Source organism: Chiloscyllium plagiosum, chromosome 16 (assembly GCF_004010195.1).
Source record: "Chiloscyllium plagiosum isolate BGI_BamShark_2017 chromosome 16, ASM401019v2, whole genome shotgun sequence".
Lineage (NCBI taxonomy): Eukaryota > Metazoa > Chordata > Chondrichthyes > Orectolobiformes > Hemiscylliidae > Chiloscyllium > Chiloscyllium plagiosum.
Window position 1 is genome coordinate 24,863,636 of NC_057725.1, and position 25,757 is coordinate 24,889,392.

Below are 25,757 nucleotides of genomic sequence, written 5' to 3' on the forward strand. Positions count from 1 at the left end.
TTCTACAACTCAATGAAGTCCAGTTGAAGGCCGAGATTGATAGATTCTTGTTGTCTAGAGGAATTGAGGGCTACGGGGAGAACGCTGGTAAGTGGAGCTGAAATGCGCATCAGCCATGATTGAATGGCGGAGTGGACTCGATGGGCCGAATGGCCTTACTTCCACTCCTATGTCTTATGGTCTTATGGTCTAAGGAGTAGTTCAGTATCACCACTACTGAACAAACTGGCCGAGTCCTAAACAATATAGTTGTTAGAATGGACATATGGCAGGTGGTCAGGGAAACCACTAGCGGGAGGAAAAAAAACATTTGGCACTGTCTTCGCCAATCTACTTGTTGCTGATGTGCCTGTCCATGACAGTTTTGATATGAGTGACCACCACAATGTCCTTGAAAAGACAAAGTGCCATCTTCACATTGACGATAGCTTTCCACTATATTGTGTGGGGTTATCACCATGCTAAGGCAGGAAGGTGGAGTTGAGAATTATCAGACCAACATTGATTTTATTGAATGTCAGAGCAGACACGATGGGCTAAATGGTCAAATGCTTCTGTTCTTCTGTCTTATGGCCTTGGGGAGCAGTATGCAATGGACAGAGCCAGGCAATCTCATAACCAATGGCTCAGAGCTGCAGTCCTGTCACATCCAACCAAGAATGGTGGTCAACAATTAAATGACTAACAGGAGGAGGAGGATCCTCAAATATCCCCATTCTCAATCGTGGGGTCAATGTGTCCAATACATCAATGCAAAAGACATGGCTGGAGCATTTCCAATCTTCTTGATGAATCAAGTGGATGAATCATTACCCACTTCCTCCCAAGGTCAATAGCAAGGATGGTCACCTTCTGCCAACTTGATTCACTCCACATAGTAGCAATAAAAGTTGAAGACGCTAATTATTGCCAAGACTGAATCCTAGTAATAATTCAACAATAGTGCTGAAGACCTGAGCCCCAAAAGTAGCTGTGCCTTTCACTAAGTTATCCTAATACAGCTACAACACTGGCAACTACTTAGTGCTGTGGAAAATCATTTAGGTACATCCAATTTACAAAATGCAAAATAATTCCAAATCAGGCGGTTACCATGCATTAGCCTACTCTTGATCATCAGCAAAGTGAGGGAAAGAGTCATCACTGGTGCTATCAAGTGACACTTAACAGCAACCTGCTCACAGATGCTCACTTTGGGATGGGCCAAGGTCATTTAGCTCCGGACCTCATTACAGCCTTGGTTCAAACATGACAAAAGACCTAAACTCTAAAGGTGAAGGCAGAGTACCATTAACATCATGGTTAAATTTCAGAATATGGTATCAAAAAGCCTGAGGAAACCTGGATTCAATGGGAATTGGTGGCAGGGGTGGGTTGCAGGTGGGGAAAGCTTTCACTTTGGTAAAAGCAAGGACTACAGATGCTGGAAACCAGAGTCTAGATTAGAGTGGTGCTGGAAAAGCACAGCAGGTCAGGCAGCATCCGAAGAGCAGGAAAATCGACGTTTCGGGCAAAAGCCCTTCATCAGGAATATTCCTGATCTATTCCTTCATCATCTCCATTCCTTCATCATCTATTCCTGATGAAGGGCTTTTGCCCAAAACGTCGATGTCCTGCACCTTGGATGCTGCCTGACCTGCTGTGCTTTTCCAGCACCACTCTAATCTAGACAAAGCTTTCACTTTGTTAGACATATACCAAACACAAAGGAAGATAATGATGATTGTTTGCAGTCATTCTTCTCAGTCCCAAGACATCAGGAGTCTCTCAGAATTGGGTCTTAGATCCAACAATCTTCAGCTGGCTGAATGACTTTCCGACTATCAAAAGGATTAGAAGTGGGAATTTTCAGTAATGTTCAGCACCATGTGTGACAATTCCAATACTGAAGCAGTCCATGTCTATATGCAGTATGGATATGTCTAATGTTGATAAATGTCTCATAATATCCATGCTAGATGAGTGACAGACAATGGCTATCTCTGACAAGTGAGAATTTATTATCTTTTGTATTTAAAGCCATTAATATTGCTGGATCTCCCACTAACATCATCCTGGAGCTTACAACCAAATTAGAAGCAAAGTACTTAAGATTCTGGAAATTTGAAGTACAAAAATAAGAAAACGCTGAAGGAACTCAGGTTTAGCAACAGCTATGGAGAGAGACACAGAGTTAACATGTTGAGTCTAGCATTAAACTTCTTCAGAACAGAGTTTCAAAAAAAATAATATTGGACATGAAGCATTAAATGTTTCTCCCTCCACAGATGCTGCTATGTTCTTAGCTTTTGCTGTTCTTATTGCTGTGGGTTATGATTGACCACAAACTGAATTAAACCAGCATCTAAACATGTCTACAGGAACAGGCAGGAGACTATAAACTATAAACCAGCATCTAAACACTGTTTACAGGAACAGGCGGGAGAATATACACTATAAACCAGCATCTAAACACTGTCTACAGAAACAGGCAGGAGACTATAAACTATAAACCAGCATCTAAACACTGTCTGCAAGAACAGGCAGGAGACTATAAACTATAAACCAGCATCTAAACATTGTCCGCAGGAACTGGCAGGAGAATATACACTATAAACCAGCATCTAAACACTGCCTACAGGGACAGATGGGGGAATATACACTATAAACCAGCATCTAAACACTGTCTACAGGAACAGACGGGAGAATATAAACTATAAACCAGCATCTAAACACTGTCTACAGGAACAGGCGGGAGAATATACACTATAAACCAGCATCTAAACACTGTCTACAGAAACAGGCAGGAGACTACAAACTATAAACCAACATCTAAACACTGTCTACAAGAACAGACAGGAGAATATACACTATAAACCAGCATCTAAACACTCTGTACAGGAACAGGTGGGAGAATATACACTATAAACCAGCATCTAAACACTCTGTACAGGAACAGGCGGGAGAATATACACTATAAACCAGCATCTAAACACTCTGTACAGGAACAGGTGGGAGAATATACACTATAAACCAGCATCTAAACACTCTCTAAAAGAACAGGGGGGAGACTATAAACTATAAACCAGCATCTTAACCAGCATCTAAACACTGTCTACAGGAACAGGAGGGAGACAATAAACCTTTAGTGAGTAAGTCACCTTCTGGTTCCCAAATGCCTGGCCACCACCTCCATGGAACAAGTCAGGAGCATGATAGAATACTCTCCACTTGCCCGGATGAGTGCTGTTCAAACAATACTCAGGAAACTCAACATTATCTAGAACAAAGCAACTCATTTTATTGATAACTGACCCAGTGCCTTCAGCATTCGCTTCCTCTATCACCAAGACACTGTGGCAACAGTGTGTACCACCTACAAGATGCACTAGACTAACTCATCAAATGTCCTATAACAACACCTCCAATACCTTTGACACTTAGGAGGACAAGGACAGCAGATACATGGGAACATGGCATAGTGGCTCAGTGGTTTGCACTGCTGCCTCACAGCACCAGGGTCCCAGGTTCGATTCCAGCTTCAGACAACTGTCTGTGTTGCGTTTGCACATTCTCCCTGTGTCTGTGTGGGTTTCCTCCCACAGTCCAAAGATGTGCAGATCAGGTGGACTGGCCATGCTAAATTGCCCATAGTGTTAGGTGCATTACACAGAGGGAAATGGGTCTGGGTAGGTTACTCTTCGGAGGGTCAGTGTGGACTGGTTGGGCTGAAGGGCCTGTTTCCACACTGTGGGGAATCTCATCTAATCAAAAAACCTCTACCTACAGGATCGCCTCTGAGTCAAAACCATCCTGACTTGGAACTATATTAGTGCTCCTTCACTGTTGCAGGGTCAAATCACTAGATCTCCCTTCCGAACAGCACTGAGGGTCAAATATCCCCATGGACTGCTGCCGTTTATATAAGGCAGATCACCATTACCTTCTCAGAGGCAATAAGGCAGATCACCATTACCTTCTCAGAGGCAATAAATGCTGTCTAGCGAGAAATGCCTGTGTCCCATGAATGAATAAAATAAGAATAGTTTTCAACAAATCTTACATCACTAATGGAGACTGCCATGGCTCATTGTGTCTGTGCTAGTTGTTTGAAAACACTATCGAATTAATTCAACTCTCCTGCTATTTTCAATATATCCAGTTTCCCTTTCAAATCTTGCCATTAAATTGGCTTCCCCTATCCTTTCAGACAGCCTATTCCAGGTGTTATCAAATAAGACTGAAAATAAAAATGTTTCTTATCTCTTGTCTGCATTTTTTTGTTAGTTATATTAAACCTGAGTCTTACAGTTGCCGATGTTCCTGTCTGAGAAACAATTTATTCTTATTTACTTGACCAAAACATATTTCAGATAATTGGTATTCAGATCATTGAGATTCCTCTGTATACTTTTTGTGATCAGAGATGTACCAAATGAATCAACCAAATTCAGTCCAGTTGAATTAGTTTTTGGGCATGAAGTGAGAGGACAGCTAAAATTGATTTAGGAGAAATTGATAAGTCAGAATTCAGAGTCCACATATTTGAACTATTTGTCAAATTTTAGGCAATGATTAAATAGAGCAGGGGAGTTGGCTAGACAGCATTTAAAAGTATCACATCATATAATGAAACAGGAAGCAGACAAGTGTTACTTCCAGTGATAGGTGAACCTTTAAAAACAAGGTTTAGTGGACCTTATCAAGTCAAAAGGAAATTGAGTGAGGTGAACTACTTGATAAGGAACTCCAGACAGTAAGAAATCTCACAGTGTATGTCATGTGAACATACTCAAAAGGTATTTTGACAGGGAAGGAAAGCCAAAAGACACTGTGTTATTGGTTACTACACAGAGTGAAGAACCAAGTTCAGGGGATTCTGAATTGGGCATTCCTCAAAGTAAATTGGACAATGAGGAAGTTGTCAAAAATTGGGATAAATTACTGAGTTACCTTCCAGAGGATAATCAAAATGACCTGAAAGTTATTGCTATTGCATGGCGACATACATGAAAATAAGCTGGGCAGTACTCACCTGTAGATTTGTTTGTATGACTTGGGAAGATTTAAATTAGTTTGGCAAGGGGAATGAGAACCAAAGCTACATGTCTGAGAGGGGGGTAGTTGTAGATGGGGCAGTGACAGGATGTAGTGAATTAATGGAGAAGGTTTTCACATGATGAAACAAAGGGATCAGTTAAAGTGTGTCTGATTTAGTGCAAGGAGTGTCAGAAATAAGAGTGATGAACTTAGAGCATGGATCAGTACTTGGGGCTATGATGTTGTGGCCATAAGGGAGATGTGGGTTTCACAGGCTCAGGAATGGTTGCTAGATGCTGCAGGGTTTAGAACATTTAAAAAGAACAGGGAGGGTGGAAAAAGAGGGGGGGGGGGTGTAGCATTGCTAATCAGAGAGTGCATCACAGCTACAGAAATGAAGGTTGTTGAGGAAGGTTTATTCACTGAGTCAGTATGGGTGGAAGTTAGGAACAGCAAGGGAGCAGCCACCTCATTAGGGGTTTTCTACAGACCCCCTAATATTAATAGGGAGATTGAAGAGCTCATAGGCCGGCTGATTTTGGAAAAATGCAGATGTAGCAGGTTTGTTGTTATGGGTGACCTCGACTTTCCCAATATTGACTGGAACCTCCTTAGTGCAGATGGTTTGGATGGATCCGTTTTTGTCAGGTGTGTTCAGGAGGGTTTCCTTACTCAGTATGTAGACAGGCCGATGAGGGGAGAGGCCATTTTGGATTTGGTGCTCGGCAATGAGCCAGGACAGGTGTCAGATCTCACGGTGGGAGAACACTTTGGGAGAACAGCTACTTCACATCGACCATAGCCTTGGAGATGGAAAGGAACAGTTACCAAGGCATGATATTTAACTGGGGAAAAGGAAATTATGACGTTATCAGACAGGAGTTGGGAAGTATAGATTGGGAGCAATTATTCCACAGAAAGGGCACAACGGACATCTGGAGACTGTTTAAGGAGCAGTTGTTGCGAGTAATGCACAATTTGTTCTTCTGAGACAGGGGTAAGAATAATGAGCCTTGGATGACGAGAACAGAGGAGCTTCTGATCAAAAGGAAGAAGGCGGCTTATGTAAGGTGGAGGAAGCAAGGATCTAGTACAGCTTTAGAGGATTACAGGCTTACTACAAAGGAGCTCAGAAATAGACAGAGAAGAGCCAGGAGGGGGCACAAAGAAGGCTTGGCAGGAAGGATTAGGGAGAAATCAAAGGCATTTTACTCATACGTGAGGAATAAGACACTGATCAGGGAGAAGGTAGGGCTGATCAGGGATAGCGTAGGGAACTTGTGTGTGGAGTCTGAGCAGATAGGGGAAGCCCTAAATGAGTTTTTTGCTTCGGTTTTCACTGAGGAAAGGGACCTTGTTGTGAATGAGAACTTTGAGGAGCTGGGAAACAGGCTTGAACAGGTCAAGATTGATGAAATTGGCATGCTGGAAATTTTGGCAAACATTAAGATTGATAAGTCCCCACGGCCAGACCAGATTTATCCTAGGTTGCTCCGGGAAGAGAGAAAGAAGGTTGCTAAGCCTCTGGCGAAGATCTTTGCCTTCTCACTCTCCACTGGAGTCATACCGGAAGGTTGGAGGGAGGCGAATGTTGTTCCTCTTTTCAAGAAGGGGAATGGGGAAATCCCTGGCAATTACAGACCAGTCAGTCTTACGTCTGTGGTCAGCAAGGTTTTGGAAAGAATTCTGAGGGATAGGGTTTATCACTATTTGGAAAAGCATAGCGTGATTAAAGGCAGTCAGCTTGGCTTTGTGAGTGGCAAGTCATGCCTTACAAATCTTATTGAGTTCTTTGAGGAGGTGACGAGACAGGTTGATGAAGGTCGAGTAGTAGATGTGGTGTACATAGATTCCAGGCATTTGATAAGGTTCCCCATGGTAGGCTCATTCATAAAGTCGGGAGGTATGGGATACAGGGAGATTTGGCTGTCCGGATTCAGGATTGGTTGGCTGATAGAAGGCAGAGAGTGGTTGTAGATGGAAAGTATTCTGCCTGAAGGTCAGTGGTGAGTGGTGTCCCGCAAGGCTCTGTTCTTGGGCCTCTGCTCTTTGTAGTTTTTATAAATTACTTGGATGAGGAGTGGGTTAGTACATTTGCTGATGACACAAAGGTTGGAGGTGTCATTGATAGTATTGAGGGCTATTGTGGGCTGCAAAGTGACATAGACAGGATGCAGAGCTGGGCTGAGAAATGGCAGATGGAGTTCAAGCTGGATAAATGCAAAGTGATGCATTTTGGAAGGTCAAACTTGAATGCTGAATATAGGATTAAAGACAGGATTCTTTCCAGTGTGGAGGAACTGAGGAAACTTTCTTAGTTCAAATGTTCAAATGCATAGATCCCTCAAAGTTGTCACCCAAGTGGATAGGGTTGTTAAGAAAGCATATGATGTTTTGGCTTTCATTAACAGGGGGATCGAGTTTAAGAACCGCGAGGTTTTGCTGCAGCTCTACAAGACCCTGGTGAGATACACTTGGAATATTGTGTCCAGTTCTGGTCGCCCTATTATAGAAAAGATACAGAGGATTTGGAGAGGGTGCAAAGAAGGTTTACCAGGATGCTGCCTGGACTGGAGGGCTTGTCTTACGAAGAGAGGTTGACAAAGCTTGGACCTTTCTCCCTGGAGAGAAGGAGGAAGAGAGGTGACCTGATCGAGGTATACAAGATAATGAGAGGCATGGATACAGTCAATAGCCAGAGACTTTTTCCCAGGGCAGGATTGACTGGCACCAGGGGTCATAGTTTTAAGATATTAGGAGGAAGGTATAGAGGAGACGTCAGAAGTAGGTTCTTTACGCATGGAATGCGTTGCCAACAGTGGTGGTGGAAGCAGAGTCATTGGGGACATTTAAGCAACTGCTGGACATGCACAGGGACAGCAGTAAATTGAGGGGTGCTTAGGTTAGGTAATTTTATTTTAGATTAGGAATAATCCTCGGCACAAGGATTGTGGGCTGAAGGGCCTGTTCTGTGCTGTACTTTTCTATGTTCTATGCTCTATAACCTAATTGTGCATGATGTAGGTATAGGAGATGCTGTTCAGAATAAGCAACGTCCTGATAGACATAACCCTCTAAGGTTGGCATAAGTTCAAAAGGAGATTGAATGCATGCTCCATACGACATAATCAAAGTGAGTTAAAGTTCCTGGAGCTCACCCATAGTAATGGCGCCAAAATCAAATGGTATCCAATGATTATGTGTGGACCATCATAAAGTCAATGCAGTTACAAAGTCTGATGCATATCCAATTCCACAGCTGGAAGACTGTTTTGAAAAGGTGGGACACTCAACTTATGTTTCTAAGTTGGACTTGCTCAGAGGATACTGGCAGGCACCTTTGTCCAAAACAACGAAGACAATTTTGGCTTTTGTAACTCTAAATGGACTGTATCAGTTTAAAGTCATGCCATTTGGTGTGAAAAATACACCAGCCACATTTCAGAGACTCACCAATAAGGTCATTGCTGGATTGCCCAATTGTGCCGTATACGTAGATGACCTGGTGATTTTTAGTCACACGTGAAGGAACATTTGCAACATTTGTCAGAATTGTTCAATCAACTTCAGGAGGCAGGCTTAGTGATAAACTTGGCTAAAAGTGAATTTGCCAAAGCCCAAATTACCTTCCTGTGCCATGTTATTGGACATGGACAAATGGCCCCATGGAATGCAAAAACAAAGATAATTGGGGAGTTACCCATCCCATCGACAATAAGAGCAGTACTATGATTCCAGGGATTGAGTGGATTTTATCAAAAAATTGTATCGAATTTTAGCAGTGAGGCTGCACCATTCACTGGATTGATAAAGAAAAGGCAAGGTGGAAGTGGACTGTCAGAAGACATTTGACAGCCTGAAGACTGCGTTAAACACTGCCCCAGTGTTAGCCACTTCTATATTATGCAAAGCCATTCAAGGGGGCTATTGTGGGTGTCAGTGCTGCACTCTTGCAAGAAGTTAACAAGAAGATAGAAAGACCTATCAGGCATTTCTCGAGGAAACTGAACATGTATCAGCAGAAATATTCAACAATTGAGAAGGAGACTTCGAGCTTAGTGTTGGCATTACAACATTTCAATGTTTATGTTACCAGTAATATTTCTGAGACAATCATATACACTGACCATAACCCATTGACATTTTGTGGAGAAATTTAAGGACAAAAATGCCAGACTGTTTAAATGTTATTACAGTAATTCAGTTTGAAAATTGTGCACGTGGCAGGACAATAAATGTGATTGCTGACGCAATGTTGAGACTTGAATGAGAAATGGAGGTGCTTGGTGGCGGGAGTAAAACAGATTTGAACAAAACGTAATAGTATGTGTTTGCATGATTTTTGTCAATGTAGTGTATATGTGTTAAGGCAGCATCCTGTTAGTGGAAAAAGACCATTTGTGAATTTACTGCAAAGTAGAAATGTGAGGGAGATAGTTTCACTTATTTTTCAAATTGTTGAAACACTTGCCCTTCAGAGTAATCTAAGGTGTATTAGGCAGTATTCATGGCCTGGCAGTGGTTGTATTAGACCCTTTCATGAATTTGCACAATATGCAAGTTATGATTTCACCAGGACTGCCACCATGGTGCAGGCTGGTTTTGATATTACCTCCCTCAGCATCACAATTACACAGTGAGCAGATGGCTAGGGCCATTTCAATGAATTTGGCAATAAGAGTGATCTTGTAGAGCATGGAACTGTGGGAGTATCAACAAGTTTATTGACTGATAAATTTAGTCTTTCAGTATAAAAGCCATTTGCAGATTGCTCAACCAACAGATGAAGGTTTCTCCATTTCAGTGGTAAACTTGCACATAGTGTGGAGATTAGTAAAGAAATTCTTTGATGCAGCTATGGATTCAAATATCTCAAAAGTGTCAACTATATGTCAGAAATATGCAAGAGGCACTGGTTATTCCATCCAAGACATGCTTGGCATGGTAACCATAAAAGATGTTTGCAAGAGCTGGGCATAGATGGCATCCCATGGCTCACCATCTATTTAAATGTAAATGGTGTTGTCGAAATTGAACTCAACTGCACAGGTTGCTAGATGCATAAGTTAGATTAACACAGATTCAGATACCAGTGGTACATCTGGATCGCTGTGATATAGTGATATGGGGCTTCCTTGAGTCTATATTGAAAAATAAAATTATAAAGTGCACATTGATACACTACAGTTCTCCATATGAAAGTAAAGGAATCTTTCACAGTATCTGTGGAAAATGTGGCTGCAATAGTTCACTCACCAGTTGGCCAATACATGTTGTGCAGAGCCAGTATTAGATAGTCCAGGGTGTAAAGGGACACTGCTTCTATGCATATTGGGTAGTCCATACAGTGCCCACAGTGAGATGTGAAAAAGAAAATCTGCAATATCATCAGCTAGCAGATTACCAACATTATGGAGGTCCAACAAGAACCTTTGCAACTTGACCTTGAGTGTACTGTGTGTTCATGTGTCATGCCAGGTCCTATAAATTTATATTTGGAACCATCATTGATTGCAGCCCGAATTTTGTTCAGGTTGGTATATTTGTTGAACATAGAGATGTACAGCATGGAAACAGACCCTTCGTTCCAACCCGTCCATGCCGACCAGATATCCCAACCCAATCTAGTCCCACTTGCCAGCACCCGGCCCATATCCCTCCAAACCCTTCCTATTCATACACCCATCTAAATGTCTCTTAAATGTGGCAATTGTACAAACCTCCACCACTTCCTCTGGCAGCTCATTCCATACACGTATCACCCTCTGCATGAAAATGTTGCTCCTTAGGTCTCTTTTATATCTTTGCCCTCTCACCCTAAACCTATGCCCTCTAGTTCTGGACTCCCTGACCCCAGGGAAAAGACTTTGTCTATTTATCCTATCTATGCCCCTCATAATTTTGTAATCCTCTGTAAGGTCACCCCTCAGCCTCCAACGCTCCAGGGAAAACAGCCCCAGTCTGTTCAGCCACTCCCTGTAGCTCAGATCCTCCGACTCTGGCAACATCCTTGTACATCTTTTCTGAACCCTTTCAAGTTTCACTACATCTTTCCAATAGGAAGGAGACCAGAATTGCACGCAATATTCCAGCAGTGGCCTAACCAATGTCCTGTAGAGTTGCAACATGACATCCCAACTCCTGTACTCAAAACATGACTACTTCAGTCCCCTTGTCAGTTTTATCTATTTAAATATCAAGATTTTTCTTGAGATTTCACCATGACCATTTCATAGATGCTTGTTTCCATAGATCCCCTCAGTGTGGAAGCAGGCCATTTAGCCCATCGATCAACACCAACCCTCTGACAAGCATACCACCCAGATGCACCTCCCCATCCTATCCCTGTGACCTGCATTTACTATGGCTAATCCACTTAGTCAACACATCCCTGGATACTATGGGCAATTTAGCATGGCCAATCCACCTAATCTGCACATATTTTGACTGAGGGAGTAAACTGGAATGCCCGTAGGAAACCCATGAAGACACAGGGAGAATGTGCAAACTCCACACAGACTGTCCCAAAGTGGATTCAAACCCAGGTCCCTGGTGCTGTGAGGCACTTTCTATTCCATTCTCCCTCTTTTTTTGTTACTTTCTCTTAAATGTATCCATGCTATTTGATCTGTGGTAGCAAGTTGGAGATGGTGAGAACTGCAGATGCTAGAAAGTCAGAGTGGATAAAGAGTGGAGCTGGAAAAAGCACAGCAGATCAAGCAACATCAGCGGAGCAGGGGATTCGATGAAAGGTTCTGATCTGAAATGTCAACTCCCCTGCTCCTCTGACGCTGCTTGATCTGCTGTGCTATTTTCAGTTCCATACTTTATCGACTTGTGGTATTAAGCTCCACAGTGTGACCATCTTGCTTATTGACCTGTCCTACAACCTAGTGTTGGATTCCTTCAAAATTGGAAATATTTATCCATCAATTGCTTCATAATTGTAAAATCTTCCTCAGGTCACCCTTAGCCTTTTCTGGTCTAGAAAAAAATAATCCTACCTTGTTCATCTTTTCCTAATAATTTATAACGGCTGGTAACTTCCCCCATACTTCTTCCATAGTATAAAAGCTGGAGTGCTAAGTAGTCTAACTCTGTGTGTGTGGACGCGCACCTGAGTGTGTATCTGTGTGTGTCTGTGTGTGTGCGTGTCCTTATCTCATTTATCTTTAGAAGTGCTTATCTATGTGTCTTGTGCTCTTCCTTTCATTTTTGTATTTAGGGTTATTATATTACCCATGCCTGCACAAAGCAGAAGACTATGGTTTGTTTGGCATGTTCCAGGGCACTGAGAGGACAGAACATTATGACAAAACTCAACCCAGGTAACTCATTCATCTGCGCAACAGGCCGGGAACTTAGCCAGATTGAAGAAACAGGGCCTTTTAAATGCATTAGAGTTACAAAGGTAAGCAATGCTTTATTCTGGTTGAATATTTAACCAAGTGAGAATTGATACTGCTGTGAGTTACATTGTGCCTGCCATTGAATTAGAAGGGGGGCAAAATTTACAGCAGGATTCATGGCAAACAATAAATCTCACATCACTTTGCTTCCTCATCAAATTGAGCCTATTTAAATGTATTTCCTGTGAACTACAACAGTGTTTATGGCTGAAACTTGAATGAATGATTGATTTATTGTTGTCACATGTACTGAGATACAGTGAAAAGTGTTGTTTTGCATGCTAAAGCAATGTCCATGAATAAAAACTTTTTTTAATAAAACAAAGTAAGTGGAGGATCATGTCATTCCAACTACCTATATTTCCAGCTTATTCCATGAATTGGAGCATGTTAAATGCTATAAAAGTGTGTAAATGAAAACAATCCCTGACACTAATAGCATTGTGGTTTCCAGGGATGTTTGATAGGGGAATTACTTAAATCAACTCCATTCTAGCTGGGACTTGTGGTATCATCATATGCAACTTCATGAGGAAGGGCTGCATCATTGGCATTGATAATAAGATTGAGTTCATTTGGGAGCACCATGGGAACTGTCACAGTTTAATGTAAGATTAGTACATGGGATGAAGGTTCATGGATCATCATTCCAAACTCATGATTTCTCTCCATTGCTTACTTTGTGGTATATAGCACCACCATAAATGAATTGTTAACAAATCATATTTTGTGGAGCGATCAGAGAAATTGGGATTGTCTACTTAGTGCAGATAAGGAAAAGTGAACTTTTAATGGAGAGGTAAGGCGTTTTGATAAAGTGAATCGGTAGAAACTATTTATATTGGAGGGATAGTAACCAGAAAACAGATTTAAGTCTCTTGGTGAATGTACTTATATGAGGGAAAGCCATTCAGTTGCTCGAGTCTGCTCTGCCTTTGATTATGGCTGATGTGGATCTAACCTCCATTTTTGATCTGATCTGGAATGTATTGCCTAAAAGATCTCTGAAAGATTCAATAGCAACTTCCAAAAGAAATAAAAACCTGAAAAAATAAAGCAGCACTCTGGAGACTCAAACTAATGGGTAGCACTTTCAAAATTCCTTCAAAATTTACATTCATCTTTGCAATGCCTCTGGAATACTTTGGCATCGATTTCCCCTCAGGATTCTCTTGTGCAATGCAGTGGGACTGCCCAGAAAAATTATATAATATAACCAGAGACTTCCTATGTGGACCAAATGTAAGTTACGGTTTCCATTTCAACTATAACCAAAATCTCAGTGGTTTATTCACATGATAAGCTTCTCCTAATAATGTGTCCTCACTCCAGCTATGGCAACAAAATCAGTGACAGCAGTAATACCTTTATGTAGCACCTTTAATGTACTTAAAAGCCACAAGGTGCTTTGTAGGAAAGTTATCTAAAAAATCTGATACTGAACCAAATAGTGTGATATTTAATATTAGATATTATCTGGGTCAAAATTCTATGTTTAAAGATATGTGTTATAGGAGCTCAGAGATGAAAATTTTCGTAGAGTCATAGAAGCATAGCATCATACAGCATGAAAACAGAACCTTCGGTCAACTCGTCCATACTGACCAAGTTTCCCAAACTAAACTAGTCCCACTTGCCTGCATTTGGCCCATATCTCTCCAAGCCTTTCCTGCCCAAATGTCTTTTAAATGTTGTAACTGTACTTGCATTGGCCACTTCCTCTGGCAATTCATTATACATAAGAAACATTCTCTGTGTGAAAATGTTGTTCCTTAAGTCCCTATTAAATACTTTTCCTCTCACCTTAAAAATATGCCCCCTTGTTTTGAACTTCCCCACCCTAAGGAAAAGACCTTTGCTATTCATCTTATTTATATTCCTCATGATTTTGTAAACCCCTATAATGTCACCCCTCAGGAATGATTATCTAAATTTAGGGCTTTAACCATTGAAAGCAAGGTTAACATTGGTGGCATGATTAAAATTGGATGCACAAGGTGTTGCACATCACCTTTGTAAAAGCTGGCAGATTCCACTTCTGTTTTTTGCAGACTGACCTTTCTACCTCTGAAGTTGAAAACACTTTGGCTTACTGGGAAGAGAAATGGATTTCTTTGCGGAAGGAGACCTCAGTGCAGACAATCCCACGTGAGATCTCAGCTGCCAAGACCCAACTGGCAGTAAGAGTCATGGCCTACCGAAATGGGGCTGGATATGAGGATGGTCAATTGATCATTGGGACAACATTTTCCTCGGTAATATTGCCAGGCTAAGTAAATAATCTGCTCAGATGTAGGACAGCAAATGCTGGGAACAGTCAGCTGGTTTGCCAGCCTCTCAGGAGAGATGATTGCCAATCATTCTCAGCACTAATGATATGTCTACTCTAGACACATAAGATCATAAAACCCCTGCAGCAGTGGGTTTGAAGGGTAAATGTGCACATGGAATAAGTGGAAGGCAGGTGCATCACATGTCTGCTGTAACCATCATCTCCATTTTCCATTGGAAGTTCTGTGATATGCATTTAATGTTGGGTTACAGCTGAATTCTACTAAAGCAGCATCTTTGACTGTTTATTGCTCAGATTCCCAAACTATCTATATACTTAGAACTGAGCTATGTATATTTAAATTTCCTGCATACCATTTTAATTATATATTTTAGTAAAGCTCAGCACTGTGATAAAAGTTGAAGAGAAACATTTCACTAAATCTTATTTATCTGATATTTTAATTGTCTGCCCCTTATGTTGAACTTGCTGTGCACTTTCTGAACTAAGGGCTACAATATTTGTCACCAACTGCTGATTGAGGTGAGAGGACAGCATGTGCTCTGCATCTTATCACTCCTGCCAAGGCCCACATTAATCATCATGTTGTTGACGATAATAATCAGCCATTGTGTGTATGGAGAGCAGGCACATACAATGCTTATTTAATCACAACCCATCATTTCAACCTCACTACTCCAGTGAACACTCTTTCTTAAAGACGATCTATCTAACTTGCAGGTTGGTTGCTTCATATGACCAATTAATTCTTGCAGCCAGCAATGATGTGCCATCTTTTCCTGCAGAAGAAAAGCAAGTGTGACAATGACTGTGTTGCAATATATTTAAGTGATGTATTTGACACGATGTAATAGCTGGAAGTATGCTCAAGCTGTGAGATGTGAGCGTGTGAGCTTCAGCGATAATTGTGTAAGGATCAGTTGAAGCATTTTGATGTGAGGCTTGAGCCCGATTGGCATAGATTGTTGGTCAGTGAGTGATTATTGGGAAGATTTAAAGTGTGATTATTGGAGTATTGTGTAAGACTGATTGTTTAGTTGTAAGAAGTCAGGTCAAGAAGATGCATTCATTGACCCAGTCATTCGTGTGAAGTAATTAAATTTCTTGGGTCATTGCACACATGTCCTACACTTGTGATTCTATAAGTTACAACCACATAACTAGAGAATGCTTCCTTTCCATATTGTGCCATTTTGCCTCCTTCCTGAAGTCTTCGATCCTTCCATCCTCTGTATCAGGCAGAAAGCACCTTGCCTTTAAGAGGTTCAGATTGGCCTAAAGTTGGGCGAGTCGGCTTTGTTGTGCTCCCTTGGCAGGAATGCGGGTCACTTGATAAGCTGTGCAGTAACTCAGTGCAGGACTGCATGGCACTGCATGAGCAAGTGGCATGAAGTTTGCATGCTATCTGTCTCCCTTTATTAAGGTGTGGCATAACCACGTATCACTTTTCCTGGGTGTGATCTCAAGAACTAGCTCCTAACAATATTAACTAAAGTTTAATTGTTGGTAAATCAAAAAACAGAGGAAAAACAATTGACCAATAAACCTTGATATTTGTAGGTGTGTGGAGAGAGATAAGAGATGACTTTTAGAAACAGAGAAATCTGAAAAATCCAGAGGTGCTTCCATTGTTTTCCAACTGCCATTCCTTTGCCCACTCTCCTAGCTTGTCCAAGTCCTTCTATAGCCTCCCTAATTCCTCAACACCACCTCTCCCTCTACGTATCTTTGTGTTATCTGTAACAATGCCCTCAGTTCCCTCATTGACGTCATTAATGTATGAAGTGAATAGTTGTGGTTCCAACATTGACCCCTGATGAACACCACTAGTCACCAGCTGCCATCCTGAAAAAGACCCCTTTATTCTCAATCTTTGCCTTCTACCAGTCAGTCAATCCTCTATCCATGTCATCATATTGTCCCTAACACCATGGGCTTTTATCTTATTTAGTGGCTTCCTGTACACTACTTTGTCAAAGACCTTCTGGAAATCCAAACAGATCACGTCCACTGGCTCCTCTTTATCTCATTTGCTCATTACCTCCTCAAAGGATTCTAAGAGATTTGTCTGGCATGCCCACCCCTTGATGAAGCCATAGTGACTATTTTACCATGCATAGCATTGTGGGTCTACCTTCAGCACAGACTGCAGCGGTTCAAGAAGGCAGCTTATGATCATTTTCTCAATGACAAATAGAGACACGCTATAAATGCTGTCCTGACAGCAATGACCACATCCCACAAGTGAATTAAACAAAAAGCACTGTTACAACCCATTGGCAGGTGGAGTCTCAATTCTAGAGGAAATACAACAAGCTTCCTGCTGGCTTGCAGGTTTCCAAATTATAGGGGATGTGAAGGGATGTTCCCCCATTCAAAGGTAATGACAGCCTGCTATTAGGGAAGGCAGGAAGTACTGAGAGCCAACTCCATTTCCCTTTCCCCTGCAACTTCAGCTGCATGACACCCCTCACCCCCCACTATTCCTCAGCTATCACTCATCTGTGGGCTCATGTGGGTGCTGTACCACCTTGCTAATGGCACTGTCAGGCAATAGATTTTTCTGCAGGTGGGGCTTTGGTCTTGGGAACCTTAATTCCAAAGAAGTCCCAGTGTTGCCAAGTGAAATGCTTGAGTGGCACATAATTGTTTGTTACTGGCAATGGGCAATGGCTAGTACACAGTATTACCATTTAATCCTTAAAATTAGTGCTGCCAATCATTTGAACAACTAAGTTGCTCATTAAGTGGTTTTCTTGTCAACAATGTAATTTCTAGGCTTAAATTTGTTCATCATTGTTGCACAGTGCTGTGTTATTGAATTTAAAAAAATTTATTCCCCCTTTTCAGAACAAAGAATGTCTCACAAACTGTGTCAATGTTAATAATTATGTTCTCCCCATTCCTGTGCTATTTATTTTCCTTTATCTTCTCTGGTTGTTCTAATCTAGTTGCTTGCCACATGCACTCAAAGACTAGCACTCACCAGACCGGCATGCAGACTGTACACAGCTGATGGGATCCTGATCCTGACCCTACCTGAGTTGATAGCATGGGCAGTCAACGAGACGTTGCAAGAACACAAATCCAAAACAAAACAAAATGATGAGGATGAGGGTGGAAGACCGAGGGAATTGGGAAGTGAGGAAATCAAAGAAGGTATGTCAATCTTTTTATGTTCAAATTACTTCAGTAGCCACAGACTGGCTTCTGGGACTTGGTATATGATGTTGAGTAACTGATAAAGAGTCAACTAAAGGAAGTAAGGAAAGCATAAAACATAATGAAAAAAGTATTTAAATCTGCCCGGATAATTGGAAGAGCAGATGATTGGTCAGAATATAAAGATTAGTAGAGAAACCAAGGCTTAAGCAAGAGAAAGAATTAACATCTAAGAGGAAGCTAGCTAGAAATATAAAAGGTAGATAGCAAGAGTTCCTACAGGTATCCTTAAAAAGGAAAGAGTAAATGCAGTGTGTGCTAGTCTTCTGTAGAGTGAGAGTGGAGCGTTGGCAGTCGGCCATATGGGAATGGCAGATGAAAAATAACAAATGTTTTGCTTCTGACTTCCTGACAAAGGATATAAAAAGTATTGGACACAGCTGTAAATCAGTAAGTGGAAGAAAGAGAGGAAATTACAAGCCAAACAAATGGCACTAAATAAATTGATGGAGCTGCTGGTTGACAGGTCCTTGGGTCCTGAAGGGCTTTATCCCATGGCCTTAAAAGAGGTAGTTACTGAGGTAATGGATATATTAATGTTACTTTTAAAAAAAATCACTAGATTCCAGAAAGATTCCAGGAAGGTAACCACTACAACCGCTCTATTCAGGGAAGGAGGAGGTAAAAAACAGAAAACTATAGGCTATAGTTGATGAGTCATATCTGTTTCCCTTGACATACAGTTTAAAAACCAAGGGTCATAGACTCAAGCTAAGTGCCACAAGGATTAGAGGCAGCATGAGGAATTTTTTTTTACACAGAGGGAGGTGGAGGCAGAGACTTTAAACTCTTTTAATAAGTACTTGTGTCTGTACCTTAAGTGCTTTAAGCTGTAGGTCTATGAGTCGTGTGCAGCATGATGGAATTAGAAAGGCCATCTTGGTGTCTTTGGGTCGGCATGGACAAGATGGACTGAATGGCCCCTTTCTGTGAAATTGGTGCCAATGTCAAGGATGTCTCTGAGCAGGCTTAAGGGTGGTGAACAGCCAGAGGTTGTGGTCCATGTTTGAACTAATGACCTGAGCAGGAAGGGTGATGAGTTCCTACGAAAGGGATTTAGGGAATTAAGCCGGAAGTAAAAAAGCATGACCTCTAGGATTGTAGTCTCAACATTACTCCCTGTCCCACTTGCCAAGGAAGTCAGAAATAGAAGATAGTACAGCTCAATACCTCGCTAAAGAGCTAGTGTAGGAGGGATGGATTCAGGTATCTGGATCATTGAGATTTCTTTCAGGGCACGTGGGATCTGTGGAAGTAGGATAAGTTGCACTGAGATTCATAGAGCCATAGAGATGTTCAGCACAGAAATAGACTCTTCGGTCCAACTCGTCCATGCTGACCAGATATTCTAATCTAATCTAGTTCCATTTGCCAGCACTTGGCCCATATCCCTCTAAACCCTTCCTATTCATATACCCATCCAGATGCATTTTAAATGCTGTAATTGTACCAGCCTCCACCACTTCCTCCGGCAGCTCATTCCATACATGCACCACCCTCTGCGTGAAAAAGTTGACCCTTGGGTCCCTTTTATATCTTTCCTCTCCCACCGTAACCTATGCTCTCTAGTTCTGGACTGCCCTACCACAAGGAAATTGTCTATTTATCCTATTCATGTCCCTCATGATTTTATGAACTTCCATAATGTCACCCCTCAGCCTCAGACGCTCCAAGGAAAACAGCCTCAGCCTATTCAGCTCAAATCTTCCAACCCTGGCAACATTCTTGTAAATCTTTTCTGAACCCTTTCAAGTTTCACAACATCCTTCCAATAAGAAGGATACCAGAATTGCATACAGTATTCCACAAGTGGTCTAACCAATGTCCTGTACAGCCACAAGATGACCTCCCAACTCCTGTACTCAATACTCTGACTAATAAAGGAAAACATACTGAACTCTTTCTTCACTATCCTATCTATCTGCAACTCTACTTTCAAGAAACTATGAACTTGCTCTCCAAAGTCCCTTTGTTCAGCAACACTCCCTAGGACCTTACCAAGCGTATAAGTCCTGATCTGATTTGCTTTTCCATAATGTCGCACCTTACATTTATCTAAATTAAACTCCATCTGCCACTCCTCAGCCTATTGACTCATCTGATCAAGATCCCATTGTAATCTGAGGTAACCTTCTTCACTGTCCACTACACCTCCAATTTTGGTGTCATCTGCAAACTTATTAACTATACCTCCTATGTTCACATCCAAATCATTTATATAAATGACTTAAACTGAAGAGGCACCTATATCCTTGCAGGAAGTTGCTAGTACCACCGAGGAGGGTTCAAACTAGTGTGGCAGGGCAGTGGGTACCAGAGCATGAGGTCAGCATGTGGACAGAAGGTAGAGGTTAATAGGATGAACAGGTAGGGCCAGTTTAATGCACAAGATGCAACTATAAAAAGTGTATTTAGAAAAGCAGGGGGGAGAAATAATAAGATGCTGGAGGGCATGATAGAGTGTGCAGCCAAAATTCTTTATACAAATGCATGGAGTGTAAGGAACAAACTAAATGAGCTTCAGGCACAGATTCAAGTTGGAAATTATGATATAGTAGCCATTACAAAGACATGGTTGTGGGTTAGTCTGGACTGGGAACTAAATATATCAGGTTATAAAGTATACAGGAGGGATAGAGAAAATGGCAGAGCAGGTGAGTAACATTGTTGATTAGAAACAGAATTACTTCTATAGAGAGGGAGGATTTAATGAGAGGAAAGAGCCCACTGGAGACCTTATGGGTGGAACAGATGAACCACAATAAGTAATAGCTAAAACCACAATAGATGTAATATATAGACTGCCTGGTCGCTGCTCAGCAGTGTTATATTGTATAAGGGCTGAAATTAGGCAGTTATGTAGCAAAAGCAGAGTAGTATTAATGAGGATTTTAATCTTAACATAGACTGGGAGAGATAGACAAGCATTTCCCAGAAACGTTGCAAATTTCTTGAATGTGTTGAGGATAGTTTCCTACGGCAATATGTCTCTGGTGCGACAAAGGGACAAGTTATATTGGATCTAGTAATGAGCAATGAGTCTGATTTAATTAGTGCCCTAATAGTTTGTGATCATAATATGATTGAGATTCATGTTGTGTTTGTGAGAGGTAAACAAAGATCAGTTACTAGAATTTTGGATTTAAGTAAGGTCGACTTTAATGGGATGAGGCAGAGATTGTCCATGGTAAACTGGGAAGCTCTTCTAACAAGTAAAACAATCGAGGAAGAATAGAGGGTGTTCAAAGAAACATTAATGCTATTCAGAAGCAATTTGTATCTATGGAAAGGAAAAGCTTCACCTCACAAAAAAAGCCATCTAAGGAGGTAAGGTCAGCAAAAAATGCAAAGAACAGTACAGATCCCAAAGAATGGGACAGATAGAAAGATCAACAAAGGGCCATAAAGTGGCTTATAAGAATGATGATGAGGGATTTTGAAAAAAAACTCGCAAGGGACATAGAAGACAATGAAAAGTGAGTTTATAGTTGTACAAAGAGAAAGTGGCTGGTTAATGTTGGCCCATTGAGAGTGGGGATATTGATAGTGACCATGGGAAATGGCAGAGAGGTTTTGATGGGTCAAATAGCTTTCTTTTGGTCCTATGTTTTATGACCTTACTGTCTTACTATCATCAACAGAAGATTGACAGAAAACAGAGAGTATGTATAAATGGGTTCTCTGATTGGCATAATGTGACAAGTGGGATCCCATAGGAGTCCATGCTAGGACCTAAACATTTTACAATTTACTTCAATGGCTTAGGTGAGAGGAGTGCAGCCATAGTAGCTAAATTTACAGATGACACAGAGGGAAGTATGTTTTGCAGAGGACATAAGGAGCTGACAGACCATTATTGACAGGTTGAGTAAGAGGGCAAAAATTTGGCAGATCAAGCATAGTGCTATTCACTTTGGCAGGAATAATTTTTTAAAAATTATCTAAGTGGAAAACAATTGTAAATTTCCAAATTGCAAAGGGATCCAAGTGTTCTAGTAGATGGGTCATAAAATGTTAGCTTGCAGGTACAGTAAGTGATTAAGAAGGTTAATGGGATGCTATCTGTTATTATGAGAGGAATTGATCATAAAAGTAAGGATGTTACACTTCAGTCATGTATTCATATTACCTTATGCATTCATATTCAGAGAGTTGGGGATTGAACCTTCAATTTTCTGACTCACATGAGAGTACTCCCCACTGAACCACAGATAGCACCTGTTTCAGCTAGAAAGTCTGGTGAAAAATCGGAAAGGATGTAAACGATAGGGTGAATAGGTGCTTTATTTTGAGGCCATTTACTGCCCCACTTCTAGGATGGATGCAAATAGGATGAAAATCAGAGGAATATTAGTCAGGTTGTCTTTTATCATACACTCACTTGCCAACATAGTTGATTCCTGTGATTCATGTTTCCACTCCTAGACTGGGCTGAGCCATCGACCCATGGGACTGACCACTTGGTACAGAGATTACCCCGGATCACCACAGAGGACTTGGAGAGTATAGACACTGAACTCATTAGCCTCATTGTCAGGAATCCCATAGATGTCTGGGTCTCCTGTGGTGAATCATTTGTGCCTTTGAGTGGTAAGAACTTACTATTTGCCAATTTGAGTTTTAAAAATGTGTGTAGCTTGGCGTTCATGCAGTGCTTTCACACAACACTTCATTACATAGCCCAATATTTTTGCATTTGAAACAGAAAAGTGTTGAAAATACTCAGGTGGCTAAGAAGAATGGCCTGGAAACTTGAGCAGAATTGTATTCCTCAATAACTTGTGGTTTGGGATTAGATGGGATATTCCTGTCAATTATGCTGATTGGTGCAAATTAGGGAGTTAAGGATGATTTAATTGAGATTTTCTGGATTATGAAAATAATTGATGGAACAGGTGAGGCAAAATGTTTTCTATTGGTGTGGTCTCCATGAAAAAGGGACATAACTTTAACGGCAGAGCAAAGCTATTCAGGAGATAAGTTCTGAAATACTTCCTTTGGAAAGTGTGGATGAAGTGTAGAATGTTCTACCACGACAGTCAATAGATGCTCGACTAATTAATACACTGAATCTGAGATGAGTATGTTTTTTCCAGGCAAGGGTATAAAAGGATATATAATCAATGTGAATGTCAGAGTTGAGCTATACATTGAGGAAGGTGCAAACAAAATCATTTTGACTTGGTGAAATAGTATAAAATGGGCGCAGACCAACCAATTCACATTGCAATAAGTTTATTAAAAATTGAGAGGGTGGTATAACCGACAGAAAGCATCTTCGTCAGCTTCCTGCTTAGGGAGCAGTGTTGAACATCAGTCACATTCTGCCACACCAATTATTTTCAGCACTTGAGCTTACACTGGTATTCCATACTATGCTGTCTGTGAAAAAAGATCCATTGTGCATATGATTATGCTTTAGTTTATTACATCCTGTGGAAGTGGAACCCAAAGGTGCAGATGTGAAGAAATATCTGTGGTGCAGTCAAACCTTACAAACAGCTCTTCCTCATGGATTTCTGTGCTGCACTATATTTAACAATGAACGTTTTAGCTCTAACAGAAAATTTACAACATCCACCTGGCAATCAAATTCACTGATATAAAACTACAGAACAACTTCTCCTAACAAGTTGATTAAAAGATATCTATAAAACTGCAAAACACAGTGGAACAGCATGTGATAAATATTTCACTATTTAAAACAAGTGACTACTTTCTAGGGAGGCATATTCTCGGCTGCTGCTGAAATGATTAATTAATTACAGGTTAGGAATGTGCTTACTTTTGAAATATAATGAATCCTGCAGCTTATTGTCTCATTTAACTTATTACGCTTTTTCTGGTAGCATTCATTAAGACAAAGTAGCAAAGTAGCCTGTAGGGAGTCAATGCCAAATGTCCCTATATTGTAAAATATATCGTGGTAAACTCCTCATTGTTTGCAAATGCCAAAATTATAAACTATTCCATTGTCTTCTCTGGATCCTCATGGCTGGGGAGTCCAATGCAGGTTTGGCATGGATGTTCACAGAGTGGGCAGTTCATGCAGTCAATATTGGTGCTCAGGAAAGCTTCTGACACATAGAGTCATAGAGTCAGAGAGATGATGTACAGCATGGAAACAGACCCTTCGGTCCAAACCACATCCGGCCTTCCACTGGGCATGTTGGATGTTGTGAATTTGGTGTAGATGCTGTTTGAAATATGCTGAAATTTAAGTGCTTGTCTCTACATGACATGGTCAGTTGCAATGTTTACCCAACAGAAGTGGTCTGCAGTGCAGTTTGTAAGGGTCTTTTTCAAGTGTTCACATATTATTTGGCCGACCAGTTTGATCTTTTATCCTGGAGATAATTGGCTGTTACTGGGGAGGCAATGGCCTTGTGGTATTGACACTTGTAATCCAGAGTCTCAGGTCATGTTGTAGGGGCTTGGATTCAAGTCCTGCCATGGTAAATGTTGTAATTATACATTCAATAAAAACCTGGAATTAAGAGTCTATTGATGGTCACAAAACCATTGCCGATTGTTGGAGAAATCCCCATCTGGTTCACTAATACCCTTTTGGGAAGGAAACTGCCGGCCTAGCTTACACGTGACTCCTGACTCACAGCAATGTGGTTGACTCTTAAATGGGGTATTAGGGATGGGCAATAAATGCTGGCCTAGCCAATGATGCCCACATTCCACGAATGAATTCAATAAAAATTTGCTTGGGATTGCTACATAACATATAGCTCACATTCAAATGCAAGTGAATCTAACATGATTGAAAAGCTCAGGAAGGATTCCTCTCTGGAGTTTTCTGATGAAGGTTTGCTTCTGTGCTTTCAATGACTGAATAACAAATCAGTCGGCACGGTGGCACAGTGGTTAGCACTGCTGCCTCACAGCGCCAGAGACCCGGGTTCAACTCCCGCCTCAGGCGACTCTCTGTGTGGAGTTTGCACATTCTCCCCGTGTCTGCGTGGGTTTCCTCCGGGTGCTCCGGTTTCCTTCCACAATCCAAAAATGTGCAGGTTAGGTGAATTGGCCATGCTAAATTGCCCGTAGTGTTAGGTGAAGGGGTAAATGTAGGAGTATGGGTCTGGGTGGTATGCGGGTCGGTGTGGACTTGTTGGGCCGAAGGGCCTGTTTCCACACTGTAAGTAATCTAATCTAAAAAAAAATCATCATTTTTGTGGAACACTACAGAGATTAGAGGAATGAGATCAGTGAAAAAAACTGGCAAAATCTGGAAACTATTTAAGTTTAATAACATTAGAGCATGACTCATCCAGTCAAATAAACCAATTTTCTCAGTTTTTTTGAATTTGATCATGGGATGTGAGGGCCAGCATTTATTGTTCATCCCCAGTTGCCCTGGAGGAAGTGGTTTTGAGCTGTCTTCTTAAACTGCTGCAGTACTTTGGATATAGGGCTACCCTCCATGCTGCTAAGAAGGGGATTCCAGGATTTCTATCCTGTGACAATGAAGGAACAATATACTGTAGTTCTAAGTCAGGATAGTGTGCGACTTGGAGGGGAACTTGCAGATAGTTGTGTTCCCATGACTCTTTCACCTTGGCCTCCCCGTGATAGAGATTGTGGATTTGGAAGGGTTTTTGAAGGTGTCTTGATGCATCTTGTTGATGGTATATCTGTCACTATGTATAGTAGTGAAGGGAATGACAGGATATTTTACTTCAAAGACAGAGGGGAATCCATAAGATATGTGATGAGCAAAGAGATAGATAACTGCCAAAATGGAACACACTAGGCAAAGTCTGAGTTTTAAATACAAATACAGGTGTTCGGATGTTAGCAAACGT

General features: G+C 41.2%; 1 protein-coding gene across 3 annotated transcripts in view; it reads left to right on the forward strand.

Moving 5' to 3' along the window:
• LOC122557702 (doublecortin domain-containing protein 1-like) overlaps window positions 1-25,757 on the forward strand; it is a 544,701-nt gene that overhangs the window by 472,147 nt on the left and 46,797 nt on the right. For 2 of the 3 annotated variants that reach the window (XM_043705576.1, XM_043705577.1), the window contains 4 exons: window positions 12,245-12,430; window positions 14,480-14,683; window positions 17,673-17,880; window positions 22,369-22,533. In XM_043705576.1, coding sequence (XP_043561511.1) covers window positions 12,245-12,430; window positions 14,480-14,683; window positions 17,673-17,880; window positions 22,369-22,533 — 763 coding nt within the window. The remainder of the gene's footprint in view (window positions 1-12,244; window positions 12,431-14,479; window positions 14,684-17,672; window positions 17,881-22,368; window positions 22,534-25,757) is intronic. The other variant, XM_043705578.1, reaches the window with a different exon arrangement.